General features: G+C 43.6%; 1 protein-coding gene across 1 annotated transcript in view; it reads right to left on the reverse strand.

Moving 5' to 3' along the window:
- Window positions 1–18951, reverse strand: part of LOC135528108 (podocalyxin-like protein 2) — a 48986-nt gene that overhangs the window by 11009 nt on the left and 19026 nt on the right. Inside the window, exon 4 of the mRNA XM_064956928.1 lies at window positions 9141–9994. Within this exon, the coding sequence (XP_064813000.1) occupies window positions 9141–9994 (854 nt within the window). The remainder of the gene's footprint in view (window positions 1–9140; window positions 9995–18951) is intronic.

The following is an 18951-nucleotide window of genomic DNA, read 5'->3' on the forward strand; positions in this document are numbered from 1 at the left end:
CTACATTATAGATTAGACACACTACTGAACCACCTCCTCTACTACATTATAGATTAGACACTCTACTGAACCACCTCCTCTACTACATTATAGATTAGACACACTACTGAACCACCTCCTCTACTACATTATAGATTAGACATACTACTGAACCACCTCCTCCACTACATTATAGATTAGACACACTACTGAACCACCTCCTCTACTACATTATAGATTAGACACACTACTGAACCACCTCAGATACATTATAGATTAGACACACTACTGAACCACCTCCTCTACTACATTATAGATTAGACACACTACTGAACCACCTCCTCTACTACATTATAGATTAGACATACTACTGAATCACCTCCTCTACTACATTATAGATTAGACACACTACTGAACCACCTCCTCTACTACATTATAGATTAGACACACTACTGAACCACCTCCTCTACTACATTATAGATTAGACACACTACTGAACCACCTCCTCTACTACATTATAGATTAGACATTCTACTGAACCACCTCCTCTACTACATTATAGATTAGACACACTACTGAACCACCTCCTCTACTACATTATAGATTAGACACACTACTGAACCACCTCCTCTACTACATTATAGATTAGACACACTACTGAACCACCTCCTCTACTACATTATAGATTAGACATACTACTGAACCACCTCCTCTACTACATTATAGATTAGACATACTACAGAACCACCTCCTCTACTACATTATAGATTAGACATACTACTGAATCACCTCCTCTACTACATTATAGATTAGACACACTACTGAACCACCTCCTCCGCTACATTATGGATTAGACACACTATTGAACCACCTCCTCTACTACATTATAGATTAGACACACTACTGAACCACCTCCTCAGATACATTATAGATTAGACACACTACTGAACCACCTCCTCCACTACATTATAGATTAGACACACTACTGAACCACCTCCTCTACTACATTATAGATTAGACACACTACTGAACCACCTCCTCTACTACATTATAGATTAGACACACTACTGAACCACCTCCTCTACTACATTATAGATTAGACACACTACTGAACCACCTCCTCCGCTACATTATAGATTAGACACACTACTGAACCACCTCCACTACATTATAGATTAGACACACTACTGAACCACCTCCTCCACTACATTATAGATTAGACACACTACTGAACCACCTCCTCTACTACATTATAGATTAGACACACTACTGAACCACCTCCTCCGCTCCTCTACATTATAGATTAGACACACTACTGAACCACCTCCTCTACTACATTATAGATTAGACACACTACTGAACCACCTCCTCTACTACATTATAGATTAGACACACTACTGAACCTCCTCTACTACATTATAGATTAGACACACTACTGAACCACCTCCTCAGATACATTATAGATTAGACATACTACTGAACCACCTCCTCCACTACATTATAGATTAGACACACTACTACTGAACCACCTCCTCTACTACATTATAGATTAGACATACTACTGAACCACCACATTATAGATTAGACACACTACTGAACCACCTCCTCTACTACATTATAGATTAGACACACTACTGAACCACCTCCTCAGATACATTATAGATTAGACATACTACTGAACCACATCCTCCACTACATTATAGATTAGACATACTATTGAAACACCTCCTCCGATACATTATAGATTAGACACACTACTGAACCACCTCCTCTACTACATTATAGATTAGACACACTACTGAACCACCTCCTCCGCTACATTATAGATTAGACACACTACTGAACCACCTCCTCTACTACATTATAGATTAGACACACTACTGAACCACCTCCTCTACTACATTATAGATTAGACACACTACTGAACCACCTCCTCTACTACATTATAGATTAGACACACTACTGAACCACCTCCTCTACTACATTATAGATTAGACACACTACTGAACCACCTCCTCAGATACATTATAGATTAGACACACTACTGAACCACCTCCTCTACTACATTTTAGATTAGACACACTACTGAACCACCTCCTCTACTACATTATAGATTAGACACACTACTGAACCACCTCCTCTACTACATTATAGATTAGACACACTACTGAACCACCTCCTCTACTACATTATAGATTAGACACACTACTGAACCACCTCCACTACATTATAGATTAGACACACTACTGAACCACCTCCTCTACTACATTATAGATTAGACACACTACTGAACCACCTCCTCTACTACATTATAGATTAGACATACTACTGAACCACCTCCTCACATACATTATAGATTAGACATACTACTGAACCACCTCCTCCACTACATTATAGATTAGACATACTATTGAACCACCTCCTCCGATACATTATAGATTAACACACTACTGAACCACCTCCTCCACTACATTATAGATTAGACACACTACTGAATCACCACCTCTACTACATTATAGATTAGACACACTACTGAACCACCTCCTCCGCTACATTATAGATTAGACACACTACTGAACCACCTCCTCAGATACATTATAGATTAGACACACTACTGAACCACCTCCTCTACTACATTATAGATTAGACATACTACTGAACCACCTCCTCTACATTATAGATTAGACACACTACTGAACCACCTCCCCTACTACATTATAGATTAGACATACTACAGAACCACCTCCTCTACTACACTATAAATTAGACACACTACTGAACCACCTCCTCTACTACATTATAGATTAGACACACTACTGAACCACCTCCTCTACTACATTATAGATTAGACATTCTACTGAACCACCTCCTCTACTACATTATAGATTAGACACACTACTGAACCACCTCCTCCGCTACATTATAGATTAGACACACTACTGAACCACCTCCTCCGCTACATTATAGATTAGACATACTACTGAACCACCTCCTCCACTACATTATAGATTAGACACACTACTGAATCACCTCCTCTACTACATTATAGATTAGACACACTACTGAATCACCTCCTCTACTACATTATAGATTAGACACACTACTGAACCTCCTCTACTACATTATAGATTAGACACACTACTGAACCACCTCCTCTACTACATTATAGATTAGACACACTACTGAACCACCTCCTCTACTACATTATAGATTAGACACACTACTGAACCACCTCCTCTACTACATTATAGATTAGACATACTACTGAACCACCTCCTCCACTACATTATAGATTAGACACACTACTGAACCACCTCCTCCACTACATTATAGATTAGACACACTACTGAATCAACACCTCTACTACATTATAGATTAGACACACTACTGAACCACCTCCTCCGCTACATTATAGATTAGACACACTACTGAACCACCTCCTCTACTACATTATAGATTAGACACACTACTGAACCACCTCCTCCACTACATTATAGATTAGACACACTACTGAATCAACACCTCTACTACATTATAGATTAGACACACTACTGAACCACCTCCTCCGCTACATTATAGATTAGACACACTACTGAACCACCTCCTCTACTACATTATAGATTAGACATACTACTGAACCACCTCCTCTACTACATTATAGATTAGACACACTACTGAATCACCTCCTCTACTACATTATAGATTAGACACACTACTGAACCACCTCCTCTACTACATTATAGATTAGACATACTACTGAACCACCACATTATAGATTAGACACACTACTGAACCACCTCCTCTACTACATTATAGATTAGACACACTACTGAACCACCTCCTCTACTACATTATAGATTAGACACACTACTGAACCACCTCCTCTACTACATTATAGATTAGACACACTACTGAACCACCTCCTCTACTACATTATAGATTAGACACACTACTGAACCACCTCCTCTACTACATTATAGATTAGACACACTACTGAACCACCTCCTCTACTACATTATAGATTAGACACACTACTGAACCACCTCCTCTACTACATTATAGATTAGACACACTACTGAACCACCTCCTCTACTACATTATAGATTAGACACACTACTGAACCACCTCCTCTACTACATTATAGATTAGACACACTACTGAACCACCTCCTCTACATTATAGATTAGACACACTACTGAACCACCTCCTCTACATTATAGATTAGACACACTACTGAACAACCACATTATAGATTAGACATACTACTGAACCACCTCCTCTACTACATTATAGATTAGACACACTACTGAACCACCTCCTCCACTACATTATAGATTAGACACACTACTGAACCACCTCCTCCACTACATTATAGATTAGACACACTACTGAACCACCTCCTCTACTACATTATAGATTAGACACACTACTGAACCACCACATTATAGATTAGACATACTACTGAACCACCTCCTCTACTACATTATAGATTAGACACACTACTGAACCACCTCCTCCACTACATTATAGATTAGACACACTACTGAACCACCTCCTCCACTACATTATAGATTAGACACACTACTGAACCACCTCCTCCGCTACATTATAGATTAGACACACTACTGAACCACCTCCTCTACTACATTATAGATTAGACACACTACTGAACCACCTCCTCTACTACATTATAGATTAGACACACTACTGAACCACCTCCTCTACTACATTATAGATTAGACACACTACTGAACCACCTCCTCTACTACATTATAGATTAGACATACTACTGAACCACCTCCTCTACTACATTATAGATTAGACACACTACTGAACCACCTCCTCTACTACATTATAGATTAGACACACTACTGAACCACCTCCTCTACTACATTATAGATTAGACACACTACTGAACCACCTCCTCTACTACATTATAGATTAGACACACTACTGAACCACCTCCTCCACTACATTATAGATTAGACACACTACTGAACCACCTCCTCTACTACATTATAGATTAGACACACTACTGAACCACCTCCTCTACTACATTATAGATTAGACACACTACTGAACCACCTCCTCTACTACATTATAGATTAGACACACTACTGAACCACCTCCTCTACTACATTATAGATTAGACACACTACTGAACCACCTCCTCTACTACATTATAGATTAGACACACTACTGAACCACCTCCTCTACATTATAGATTAGACACACTACTGAACCACCTCCTCTACATTATAGATTAGACACACTACTGAACCACCTCCTCTACTACATTATAGATTAGACACACTACTGAACCACCTCCTCCACTACATTATAGATTAGACACACTACTGAACCACCTCCTCCGCTACATTATAGATTAGACACACTACTGAACCACCTCCTCCGCTACATTATAGATTAGACACACTACTGAACCACCTCCTCCGCTACATTATAGATTAGACACACTACTGAACCACCTCCTCCGCTACATTATAGATTAGACACACTACTGAACCACCTCCTCTACTACATTATAGATTAGACACACTACTGAACCACCTCCTCTACTACATTATAGATTAGACACACTACTGAACCACCTCCTCCACTACATTATAGATTAGACACACTACTGAACCACCTCCTCTACTACATTATAGATTAGACACACTACTGAACCACCTCCTCCGCTACATTATGGATTAGACATACGCTACATTATAGATTAGACATAAAACTGAACCACCTACTCCGCTACATTATAGATTAGACACACTACTGAACCACCTCCTCCGCTACATTATAGATTAGACACACTACTGAACCACCTCCTCTACTACATTATAGATTAGACACACTACTGAACCACCTCCTCTACATTATAGATTAGACACACTACTGAACCACCTCCTCTACTACATTATAGATTAGACACACTACTGAACCACCTCCTCCGACTACATTATAGATTAGACATTCTACTGAACCACCTCCTCCACTACATTATAGATTAGACACACTACTGAACCACCTCCTCCTCTACATTATAGATTAGACACACTACTGAACCACTACATTATAGATTAGACACACTACTGAACCACCTCCTCTACTACATTATAGATTAGACACACTACTGAACCACTACATTATAGATTAGACATACTACTGAACCACCTCCTCCTCTACATTATAGATTAGACACACTACTGAACCACCTCAGATACATTATAGATTAGACACACTACTGAACCACCTCCTCTACTCCATTATAGATTAGACACACTACTGAACCACCTCCTCTACTACATTATAGATTAGACACACTACTGAACCACCTCCTCTACTACATTATAGATTAGACACACTACTGAACCACCTCCTCTACTACATTATAGATTAGACACACTACTGAACCACCTCCTCTACTACATTATAGATTAGACACACTACTGAACCACCTCCTCTACTTACATTATAGATTAGACACACTACTGAACCACCTCCTCCACTACATTATAGATTAGACACACTACTGAACCACCTCCTCCACTACATTATAGATTAGACATACTACTGAACCACCACCTCTACTACATTATAGATTAGACACACTACTGAACCACCTCCACTACATTATAGATTAGACACACTACTGAACCACCTCCTCCACTACATTATAGATTATACACACTACTGAACCACCTCCTCTACTACATTATAGATTAGACACACTACTGAACCACCTCCTCCACTACATTATAGATTAGACATACTACTGAACCACCTCCTCTACTACATTATAGATTAGACACACTACTGAACCACCTCCTCCGCATTATAGACATTATAGATTAGACATACTACTGAACCACCTCCTCTACTACATTATAGATTAGACATACTACTGAACCACCTCCTCTACTACATTATAGATTAGACACACTACTGAACCACCTCCTCTACTACATTATAGATTAGACACACTACTGAACCACCTCCTCTACTACATTATAGATTAGACACACTACTGAACCACCTCCTCCACTACATTATAGATTAGACACACTACTGAACCACCTCCTCTACTACATTATAGATTAGACACACTACTGAACCACCTCCTCCACTACATTATAGATTAGACACACTACTGAACCACCTCCTCCACTACATTATAGATTAGACACACTACTGAACCACCTCCTCTACTACATTATAGATTAGACACACTACTGAACCACCTCCTCTACTACATTATAGATTAGACACACTACTGAACCACCTCCTCTACTACATTATAGATTAGACATACTACTGAACCACCTCCTCTACTACATTATAGATTAGACACACTACTGAACCACCACCTCTACTACATTATAGATTAGACACACTACTGAACCACCTCCTCCACTACATTATAGATTAGACACACTACTGAACCACCTCCTCTACTACATTATAGATTAGACACACTACTGAACCACCTCTACTACATTATAGATTAGACACACTACTGAACCACCTCCTCCACTACATTATAGATTAGACACACTACTGAACCACCTCCTCTACTACATTATAGATTAGACACACTACTGAACCACCTCCTCCGCTACATTATAGATTAGACACACTACTGAACCACCTCCTCTACTACATTATAGATTAGACATACTACTGAACCACCTCCTCCGCTACATTATAGATTAGACACACTACTGAACCACCACCTCTACTACATTATAGATTAGACACACTACTGAACCACCTCCTCTACTACATTATAGATTAGACATACTACTGAACCACCTCCTCCGCTACATTATAGATTAGACACACTACTGAACCACCTCCTCTACTACATTATAGATTAGACACACTACTGAACCACTACATTATAGATTAGACATACTACTGAACCACCACATTATAGATTAGACACACTACTGAACCACTACATTATAGATTAGACACACTACTGAACCACCTCCTCTACTACATTATAGATTAGACACACTACTGAACCACTACATTATAGATTAGACATACTACTGAACCACCTCCTCCTCTACATTATAGATTAGACACACTACTGAACCACTACATTATAGATTAGACACACTACTGAACCACCACATTATAGATTAGAACACTACTGAACCACCACATTATAGATTAGACACACTACTGAACCACCTCCTCTACATTTATAGATTAGACACACTGACTCCTCCGCTACATTATAGATTACCACTGAACCACCTACATTATAGATTAGACACACTACTGAACCACCTCCTACTACATTATAGATTAGACACACTACTGAACCACCTCCTCTACTACATTATAGATTAGACATACTACTGAACCACCTCCTCTACTACATTATAGATTAGACACACTACTGAACCACCTCCTCCACTACATTATAGATTAGACATACTACTGAACCACCTCCTCCACTACATTATAGATTAGACACACTACTGAACCACCTCCTCTACTACATTATAGATTAGACACACTACTGAACCACCTCCTCCACATTATAGATTAGACACACTACTGAACCACCTCCTCCGCTACATTATAGATTAGACACACTACTGAACCACCTCCTCCACACATTATAGATTAGACACACTACTGAACCACCACATTATAGATTAGACACACTACTGAACCACCACATTATAGATTAGACACACTACTGAACCACCACATTATAGATTAGACACACTACTGAACCACCTCCTTATAGATTAGACACACTACTGAACCACCTCCTTATAGATTAGACATACTACTGAACCACCTCCTCCGCTACATTATAGATTAGACACACTACTGAACCACCTCCTCCGCTACATTATAGATTAGACACACTACTGAACCACCTCCTCTACTACATTATAGATTAGACACACTACTGAACCACCTCCTCTACTACATTATAGATTAGACACACTACTGAACCACCTCCTCTACTACATTATAGATTAGACACACTACTGAACCACCTCCTCTACTACATTATAGATTAGACACACTACTGAACCACCTCCTCTACTACATTATAGATTAGACACACTACTGAACCACCTCCTCTACTACATTATAGATTAGACATACTACTGAACCTGCTGTATCTCCTGTGAGAAGTGTGCACCACGGAGGACCTCCGCCTCTGTTAACAGCTCTGTTCCTCCATGCCTGATCTCCTGCTCCTCCTCATCATGCTTCTTTTCCTCCTCCTGCCTCCTCTCCTTCTCCTGGATCTCCTTCCCAGCGAACATCTCCTCGTCCTCCAGACGGACCGCTGAATCCTCCGTGACGTCGACCGTGGGCGCCAGAGACGCCAAGGGGGCTGTGGTCAGGGGAGAGATGTCCCCTCCTCTCCCTGCTCTTCCCGAGTCACTCCTTGGTCTTCCTTGGACCACTGCCTCTTCTTCCTCTTCCACCACCTCCTCCTGGTCTTCTGTATGGGTGTTGTCTGACTGGAGAGGCCCAAGGCTGGGGAAGACACCCACCTCTGGGAGGGTTGGTCTGGAGGTAGAGGCATCAGGCTCAGGGGTGGAACTCTCCCTCTCCTCTTCCTCCTCTTCCTCCTCCTCCTCCTCCTCCTCATCTGCTACCTCTACCTCAACTGTGTCTTCAGGAGTTGATTGTGAACCCCCGTACACTGGGACATATTGTGGGTCTAAGGTGGTTGAGTCTACAGGAACCAGAGGGTCAGCAGCAGGGGTGGTGGGGGTGTTGGAGGTGGGGGTGGTGGTGGTGTTGGAGGTGGTGGTGTTGGATGTGGTGTTGTTGGAGGTGGTGGTAGGCAGGCTCTGGTTCTGGCCGTAGCCAGCCTCCAGGGGGAGGCCGCTGGACTCTCTCTCCATCTCCCATAGCTGCCTCTCCACCGCATCCTTGAAGGGAGAGGTGTGATTTCCCCGTCTGGGTTCCTCCATAGGAGAGGTGGAGGTCTGGGAGAGGGTCTGACTGTAACCTGAGACGAACAAGAAGAAATGGTAGTACTTGACAGTACAGAGATGACCTGCTATTTACTAGTACACACAGTCATAACTGTCATAACTTTATTATAATGAACTCAGGAACGCTCCTTAACTGTGTTGTGAAATATGTGTGACTGGGACAGATGTATTATCCACAACACAAACAGACTGTAAATCCCTAATGTTGCTTGATTTACAATAGACTGGGGGGCACCCTCCCCCCCCAATACAGTCACACTGAAATATGATGTTCATATAGAACTGATTTCCCGGACGTAAATCAAATCAATTTTTATTGGTCACATACACGTGTTTTGCAGATGTTATTGCGGGTGTAACGAAATGCTTGTGTTTCGACAGTGCAGTAATATCTAACAATTTCACAACATATACCTAATACACACAAATCTAAGTAAAGGAATGTAATTGAGAATATATACATTTATGGACGAGCAATGTCAGAGCGGCATAGACAAAGATACAGTAGAATAGTGTAAAATACAGTAAATTCATATGAGATTAGTAATATATGTATGTAAACATTATTAAAGTGACTCGTGTTCCATTTATTAAAGTGGCCAGTGATTTCAAGTCAATGTATATAGGGCAGCAGCCTAAGGTGCAGTATCCTGTTATTGACTGATAGGACTATTACTCAGTCATCGGATTCATCAATAAGTGCATCGATGACGTCGTCTCCACAGTGACCGTACGTACATATCCCAACCAGAAGCCATGGATTACAGGCAACATCCGCATCGAGCTAGAGACTAGAGCTGCCGCTTTCAAGGAGCGGGAGACTAATCCGGACGCTTATAAGAAATCCCTCTATGCCCTCAGGCGAACCATCAAACAAGCAAAGCATCAATATAGGATTAAGATTGAATCCTACCACACCGTCTCTGACGCTCATCGAATGCGGCAGGGCTTGAAAACTATTACGGACTACAAAGGGAAACCCAGACGCGAGCTGCCCAGCGCCGCAAGCCTACCAGACGAGCTAAATGCCTTTTATACTCACTTCGGGGCAAGCAACACTGAGAGCTGTTCTGGATGACTGTGTGATAACGCTCTCGGTAGCCGATGTGAACAAAACCTTGAAACAGGTCAACATTCACAAAGCGGCGGGGCCAGACGGATTACCAGGACGTGTACTCAAAGCATGCGCGGACCAACTGTCAAGTGTCTTCACTGACATTTTCAACCTCTCCCTGACCGAGTCTGTAATACCTACATGTTTCAAGCAGACCACCATAGTCCCTGTGCCCAAGGTAGCGAAGGTAAGCTGCCTAAATGATAACACCCCCATGGCACTCACATCAGTAGCCATGAAGTGCTTTGAAAGGTTGGTCATGGCTCACATCAACAGCATCCTCCAGGACACCCTAGACCCACTCCAATTCGCATACCGCCCCAACAGATCCACAGATGAGGCAATCTCAATCGCACTCCACACTGCCCTTTCCCACCTGGACAAAAGGAACACATATGTGATAATGCTGCTCATTGACTACAGCTCAGCGTTCAACACCATAGTGTCCACGAAGCTCATCACTAAGCTAAGGACCCTGAGACTAAACACCTCCCTCTGCAACTGGATCCTGGACTTCCTGACGGGTCGCCCCCCAGGTGGCAAGAGTAGGCAACAACACGTCTGCCACGCTGATCCTTAACACTGGGGCCCCTCAGGGGTGTGTACTTAGTCCCTTCCTGTATTCCCTGTTCACACACAACTGCGTAGCCAAACGACTCCAACACCATCATTAAGTTTGCTGACGCCACAACAGTGGTAGGCCTGATCACCGACAACAATGAGACAGCCTATAGGGATGGGGTCAGAGACATGGCAGTGTGGTGCCAGGACAACAACCCCTCCCTCAATGTGAGCAAGACAAAGGAGCTGATCATGGACCACAGGAAAAAGGCGGGCCGAACAGGGCCCCATTAACATCGACGGGGCTGTAGCGGAGCGGGTCGAGAGTTTCTTGGTGTCCACATCCCCAACAAACTATCATGGTCCAAACATACCAAGACAGTTGTGAAGAGGGCGCGACAAAATCTTTTCCCCATCAGGAGACTGAAAAGGTTTGGCATGGGTCCCCAGATCCTTAAAAGGTTCTACAGCTGCACCATCGAGAGCATCCTGACCGGTTGCATCACCGCCTGGTATGGTAGCTGCTCGGCCTCTGACCGTAAGATGCTACAGAAGATAGTGCGAACGGCCCAGTACATCACTGGGGCCAAGCTTCCTGACATCCAGGACCGTACAATTTGCATTGACCCACCCACCTCCCTTTTGTACACTGCTGCTACTACCTGTTTGTTTGTTATCTGCAGCTGAAGTCATACATTAAATACAGTTAAATAAATTTAAACTAAGTTTTTCACACTTCCTGACATTTAATCAGAGTAAAAATTCCCTGTTTTAGGTTAGTTAGGATCACCACTTTATTTTAAGAATGTGAAATGTCAGAATAATAGAAGAGAGAATGATTTATTTCAGCTTGTATTTATTTCTGTCATGGCATTCGGAGGTGGAAGAAGGATCGGACCAAAGCGCAGCGTGGTAAGTGTTCATCTTTTTTTAATCGAACTGAACACGACAGAATAACAAAACAACAAAGTGAAACCCGAAACAGTTCTATCTGGTGCAGACACACAAAGACTGAAAATAACCACCAACAAAACACAATTGAAAACAGGCTACCTACAGTGCCTTGCGAAAGTATTCGGCCCCCTTGAACTTTGCGACCTTTTGCCACATTTCAGGCTTCAAACATAAAGATATAAAACTGTATTTTTTTGTGAAGAATCAACAACAAGTGGGACACAATCATGAAGTGGAACGACATTTATTGGATATTTCAAACTTTTTTAATAAATCAAAAACTGAAAAATTGGGCGTGCAAAATTACTGTACTGTCCTCTACTGTACTGTCCTCTACTGTCCTCTACTGTACTGTCCTCTACTGTCCTCTACTGTACTGTCCTCTATTGTACTATCCTCTACTGTCCTCTACTGTCCTCTACTGTACTGTCCTCTACTGTCCTCTACTGTCCTCTACTGTACTGTCCTCTACTGTCCTCTACTGTACTGTCCTCTACTGTACTGTCCTCTACTGTACTGTCCTCTACTGTACTGTACTGTCCTCTACTGTACTGTCCTCTACTGTACTGTCCTCTACTGTCCTCTACTGTACTGTCCTCTACTGTCCTCTACTGTCCTCTACGGTTCTCTCCTCTACTGTACTGTCCTCTACTGTACTGTCCTCTACTGTACTCTCCTCTACTGTACTCTCCTCTACTGTCCTCTACTGTACTCTACTGTCCTCTACTGTACTGTCCTCAACTGTACTGTACTGTACTGTCCTCTACTGTACTGTCCTCTACTGTACTGTCCTCTACTGTACTGTCCTCTACTGTACTCTACTGTCCTCTACTGTACTGTCCTCAACTGTACTGTCCTGTACTGTCCTCAACTGTACTGTCCTGTACTGTACTGTCCTCTACTGTACTGTCCTCTACTGTACTGTCCTCTACTGTACTGTCCTCTACTGTATTGTCCTCTACTGTCCTCTACTGTACTGTCCTCTACTGTACTGTCCTGTACTGTCCTCTACTGTACTGTCCTCTACTGTCCTCTACTGTACTGTCCTCTACTGTACTGTCCTCTACTGTCCTCTACTGTACTGTCCTCTACTGTCCTCTACTGTCCTGACCTCTACTGTCCTCTACTGTACTGTCCTCTACTGTCCTCTACTGTCCTCTACTGTACTGTCCTCTACTGTCCTCTACTGTCCTGTCCTCTACTGTACTGTTCTCTACTGTCCTCTACTGTCCTCTACTGTACTGTCCTCTATTGTACTGTCCTCTACTGTCCTCTCCTGTCCTGTACTGTCCTCTACTGTACTGTACTGTCCTCTACTGTACTGTCCTCTACTGTACTGTCCTCTACTGTCCTATACTGTACTGTCCTGTACTGTCATCTACTGTTCTCTCCTCTACTGTACTGTCCTCTACTGTACTGTCCTCTACTGTACTGTCATCTACTGTCCTCTACTGTACTCTACTGTACTGTCCTCTACTGTACTGTCCTCTACTGTACTGTCCTCTACTGTACTGTCCTCTACTGTACTGTACTGTCCTCTACTGTACTGTCCTCTACTGTACTGTCCTCTACTGTCCTATACTGTACTGTCCTGTACTGTCATCTACTGTTCTCTCCTTAAAGAGAGTCTACTGTACTGTCCTCTACTGTACTGTCCTCTACTGTACTGTCATCTACTGTCCTCTACTGTACTCTACTGTACTGTCCTCTACTGTACTGTCCTCTACTGTCCTGTCCTCTACTGTCCTGTCCTCTACTGTCCTGTCCTCTACTGTCCTCTACTGTACTGTCCTCTACTGTCCTCTACTGTTCTGTCCTCTACTGTTCTGTCCTATACTGTCCTGTCCTTTACTGTCCTCTACTGTCCTCTCCTGTCCTGTCCTGTCCTCTACTGTCCTGTCCTCTACTGTTCTGTCCTCTACTGTCCTCTACTGTCCTCTACTGTACTGTCCTCTACTGTCCTCTACTGTACTGTCCTCTACTGTACTGTCCTCTACTGTCCTCTACTGTACTGTCCTCTACTGTACTGTCCTCTACTGTACTGTACTGTCCTCTACTGTACTGTCCTCTACTGTACTGTCCTCTACTGTCCTCTACTGTACTGTCCTCTACTGTACTGTCCTCTACTGTCCTCTACTGTACTGTCCTCTACTGTACTGTCCTCTACTGTACTGTACTGTCCTCTACTGTACTGTCCTCTACTGTACTGTCCTCTACGGTCCTCTACTGTACTGTCCTCTACTGTACTGTACTGTCCTCTACTGTCCTCTACTGTCCTCTACTGTCCTCTACTGTCCTCTACTGTTCTCTACGGTTCTCTCCTCTACTGTACTGTCCTCTACTGTACTGTCCTCTACTGTACTGTCCTCTACTGTACTCTCCTCTACTGTACTCTCCTCTACTGTCCTCTACTGTACTGTCCTCTACTGTACTGTCCTCAACTGTACTGTACTGTACTGTCCTCTACTGTACTGTCCTCTACTGTACTCTACTGTCCTCTACTGTACTGTCCTCAACTGTACTGTCCTGTACTGTCCTCAACTGTACTGTCCTGTACTGTCCTCTACTGTCCTGTCCTCTACTGTACTGTCCTCTACTGTACTGTCCTCTACTGTACTGTCCTCTACTGTACTGTCCTCTACTGTATTGTCCTCTACTGTACTGTACTGTCCTGTACTGTCCTCTACTGTACTGTCCTCTACTGTCCTCTACTGTACTGTCCTCTACTGTACTGTCCTCTACTGTCCTCTACTGTACTGTCCTCTACTGTCCTCTACTGTCCTGACCTCTACTGTCCTCTACTGTACTGTCCTCTACTGTCCTCTACTGTCCTCTACTGTACTGTCCTCTACTGTCCTCTACTGTCCTGTCCTCTACTGTACTGTTCTCTACTGTCCTCTACTGTCCTCTACTGTACTGTCCTCTATTGTACTGTCCTCTACTGTCCTCTCCTGTCCTGTACTGTCCTCTACTGTCCTCTACTGTACTGTCCTCTACTGTACTGTCCTCTACTGTACTGTCCTCTACTGTACTGTCCTCTACTGTACTGTCCTCTACTGTACTGTACTGTCCTCTACTGTACTGTCCTCTACTGTCCTGTACTGTCATCTACTGTTCTCTCCTCTACTGTACTGTCCTCTACTGTACTGTCCTCTACTGTACTGTCATCTACTGTCCTCTACTGTACTCTACTGTACTGTCCTCTACTGTACTGTCCTCTACTGTCCTGTCCTCTACTGTCCTGTCCTCTACTGTCCTCTACTGTACTGTCCTCTACTGTCCTCTACTGTTCTGTCCTCTACTGTTCTGTCCTATACTGTCCTGTCCTTTACTGTCCTCTACTGTCCTCTCCTGTCCTGTCCTGTCCTCTACTGTCCTGTCCTCTACTGTTCTGTCCTCTACTGTCCTCTACTGTACTGTCCTCTACTGTCCTCTACTGTCCTCTACTGTCCTGTCCTGTACTGTCCTGTCCTCTTCTGTCCTCTACTCTACTGTCCTCTACTGTCCTGTCCTCTACTGTCCTGTACTGTACTGTACTGTCCTCTACTGTCCTCTACTGTTCTGTCCTCTACTGTTCTGTCCTCTACTGTTCTGTCCTCTACTGTTCTGTCCTATACTGTCCTGTCCTCTACTGTCCTCTACTGTCCTGTCCTGTCTACTGTCCTGTCCTCTACTGTACTGTCCTCTACTGTCCTCTACTGTACTGTCCTCTACTGTCCTCTACTGTCCTCTACTGTCCTGTCCTGTACTGTACTGTCCTGTCCTCTTCTGTCCTCTACTCTACTGTCCTCTACTCTACTGTCCTCTACTCTACTGTCCTCTACTGTACTGTCCTCTACTGTCCTCTACTCTGGGTGCTGTAACTCCTCTGTCTCTGTTGATGTTTGTCATGATGTTGAACAAACGAAGACGGAGAGGAGCTACCTAAAGCACAAACAGAATTGACTACCATAGCCTGGTCCCTGATCTGTTTGTGCTGACTTGTTAACTCTTATAGACAGCACAAAGACTGGACCACCAGGCTAAGCTAGGCTACACACCAACAGGGACTAGAGAGACTAAACTGCTGGTGTGGCTTTCTGCCTGAAAGCCAACTCCACCCGATATCTGCAGCATGGAATCCCATTTGCTACCACCATGAAATCATTCAAATACTTTGAGTGTTTTCTATAGCCTGCCTGGAGTGCCAGATGGGCGGAGTTTGCAGTTTTGGGACTATTCCATTTGTCTATTAAGATTAAGGTGAGCTCAATCAAGCACAGATAAAGTATTTGAAATTCTTTTCAGATATGATTTGAACCCAGGTCTGCCACACTGGTACCGCAGTGAAACATATCCCCATCCCCGTTCTTCTGCATAATGCAAGGAATCATACTCAACTCAACTCAAGGAATCATACTCAACTCAAGGAATCATACTCAACTCAACTCAAGGAATCATACTCAACTCAACTCAAGGAATCATACTCAACTCAACTCAACTCAAGGAATCATACTCAACTCAACTCAAGGGATCATACTCAACTCAAGGAATCATACTCAACTCAACTCAAGGAATCATACTCAACTCAACTCAAGGAATCATACTCAACTCAAGGAATCATACTCACCTACACTCAAGGAATCATACTCAACTCAAGGAATCTTACTCACCTACACTCAAGGAATCATACTCAAATAAACTCAAGGGATCATACTCAAATAAACTCAGCTCAAGGAATCATACTCAATTAAACTCAAGGAATCATACTCAACTCAACTCAAGGAATCATACTCAACTCAACTCAAGGAATCATACTCAACTCAACTCAAGGAATCATACTCAACTCAACTCAGGGGATCATACTCAACTCAACTCAAGGAATCATACTCAACTCAAGGAATCATACTCAACTCAACTCAAGGAATCATACTCAACTAAACTCAGCTCAAGGAATCATACTCAACTAAACTCAGCTCAAGGAATCATGCTCAACTCAACTCAAGGAATCATACTCAACTCAACTCAAGGAATCATACTCAACTCAACTCAAGGAATCATACTCAACTCAACTCAAGGAATCATACTCAACTCAACTCAAGGAATCATACTCAACTCAACTCAAGGAATCATACTCAACTCAAGGAATCATACTCAACTCAACTCAAGGAATCATACTCAACTCAACTGCAAGGAATCATACCAACTCAACTCAAGGAATCATACTCAACTAACTCAAGGAATCATACTCAACTCAACTCAAGGAATCATACTCAACTCAACTCAAGGAATCATACTCAACTCAAGGAATCATACTCAACTCAAGGAATCATACTCACCTACACTCAAGGAATCATACTCAAATAAACTCAAGGAATCATACTCAACTCAACTCAAGGAATCATACTCAACTCAAGGAATCATACTCCACTCAACTTTCTCTCAGTGCAGACATAATGTAAAATAATTATACAGTACCCAGCCTGTACCCAGCCTATACCCAGCCTGTACCCAGCCTCTACCCAGCCTCTACCCAGTCTGTACCCAGCCTGTACCCAGCCTATACCCAGCCTATACCTAGCCTGTACCCAGCCTGTACCCAGCCTATACCTAGCCTGTACCCAGCCTGTACCCAGCCTATACCTAGCCTGTACCCAGCCTGTACCCAGCCTATACCCAGCCTCTACCCAGCCTGTACCCAGCCTGTACCCAGCCTGTACCCAGCCTATACCTAGCCTGTACCCAGCCTGTACCCAGCCTCTACCTAGCCTCTACCCAGCCTCTACCCAGCCTGTACCCAGCCTGTACCCAGCCTCTACCCAGCCTCTACCCAGCCTCTACCCAGCCTGTACCCAGCCTGTACCCAGCCTGTACCCAGCCAGTACCCAGCCAGTACCCAGCCTCTACCCAGCCTCTACCCAGCCTGTACCCAGCCTCTACCCAGCCTCTACCCAGCCTCTACCCAGCCAGTACCCAGCCTGTACCCAGCCAGTACCCAGCCTGTACCTGGCCTCTACCCAGCCTGTACCCAGCCAGTACCCAGCCAGTACCCAGCCTCTACCCAGCCTCTACCCAGCCAGTACCCAGCCTGTACCCAGCCTGTACCCAGCCTGTACCCAGCCAGTACCCAGCCTGTACCTGGCCTCTACCCAGCCTGTACCCAGCCTATACCTAGCCTGTACCCAGCCTGTACCCAGCCTGTACCTGGCCTCTACCCAGCCTCTACCCAGCCTGTACCCAGCCTGTACCCAGCCTCTACCCAGCCAGTACCCAGCCTCTACCCAGCCTATACCTAGCCTGTACCCAGCCTGTACCCAGCCTGTACCCAGCCTGTACCCAGCCAGTACCCAGCCTGTACCTGGC

Source organism: Oncorhynchus masou, chromosome 5 (genome assembly GCF_036934945.1).
Source record: "Oncorhynchus masou masou isolate Uvic2021 chromosome 5, UVic_Omas_1.1, whole genome shotgun sequence".
NCBI lineage: Eukaryota > Metazoa > Chordata > Actinopteri > Salmoniformes > Salmonidae > Oncorhynchus > Oncorhynchus masou.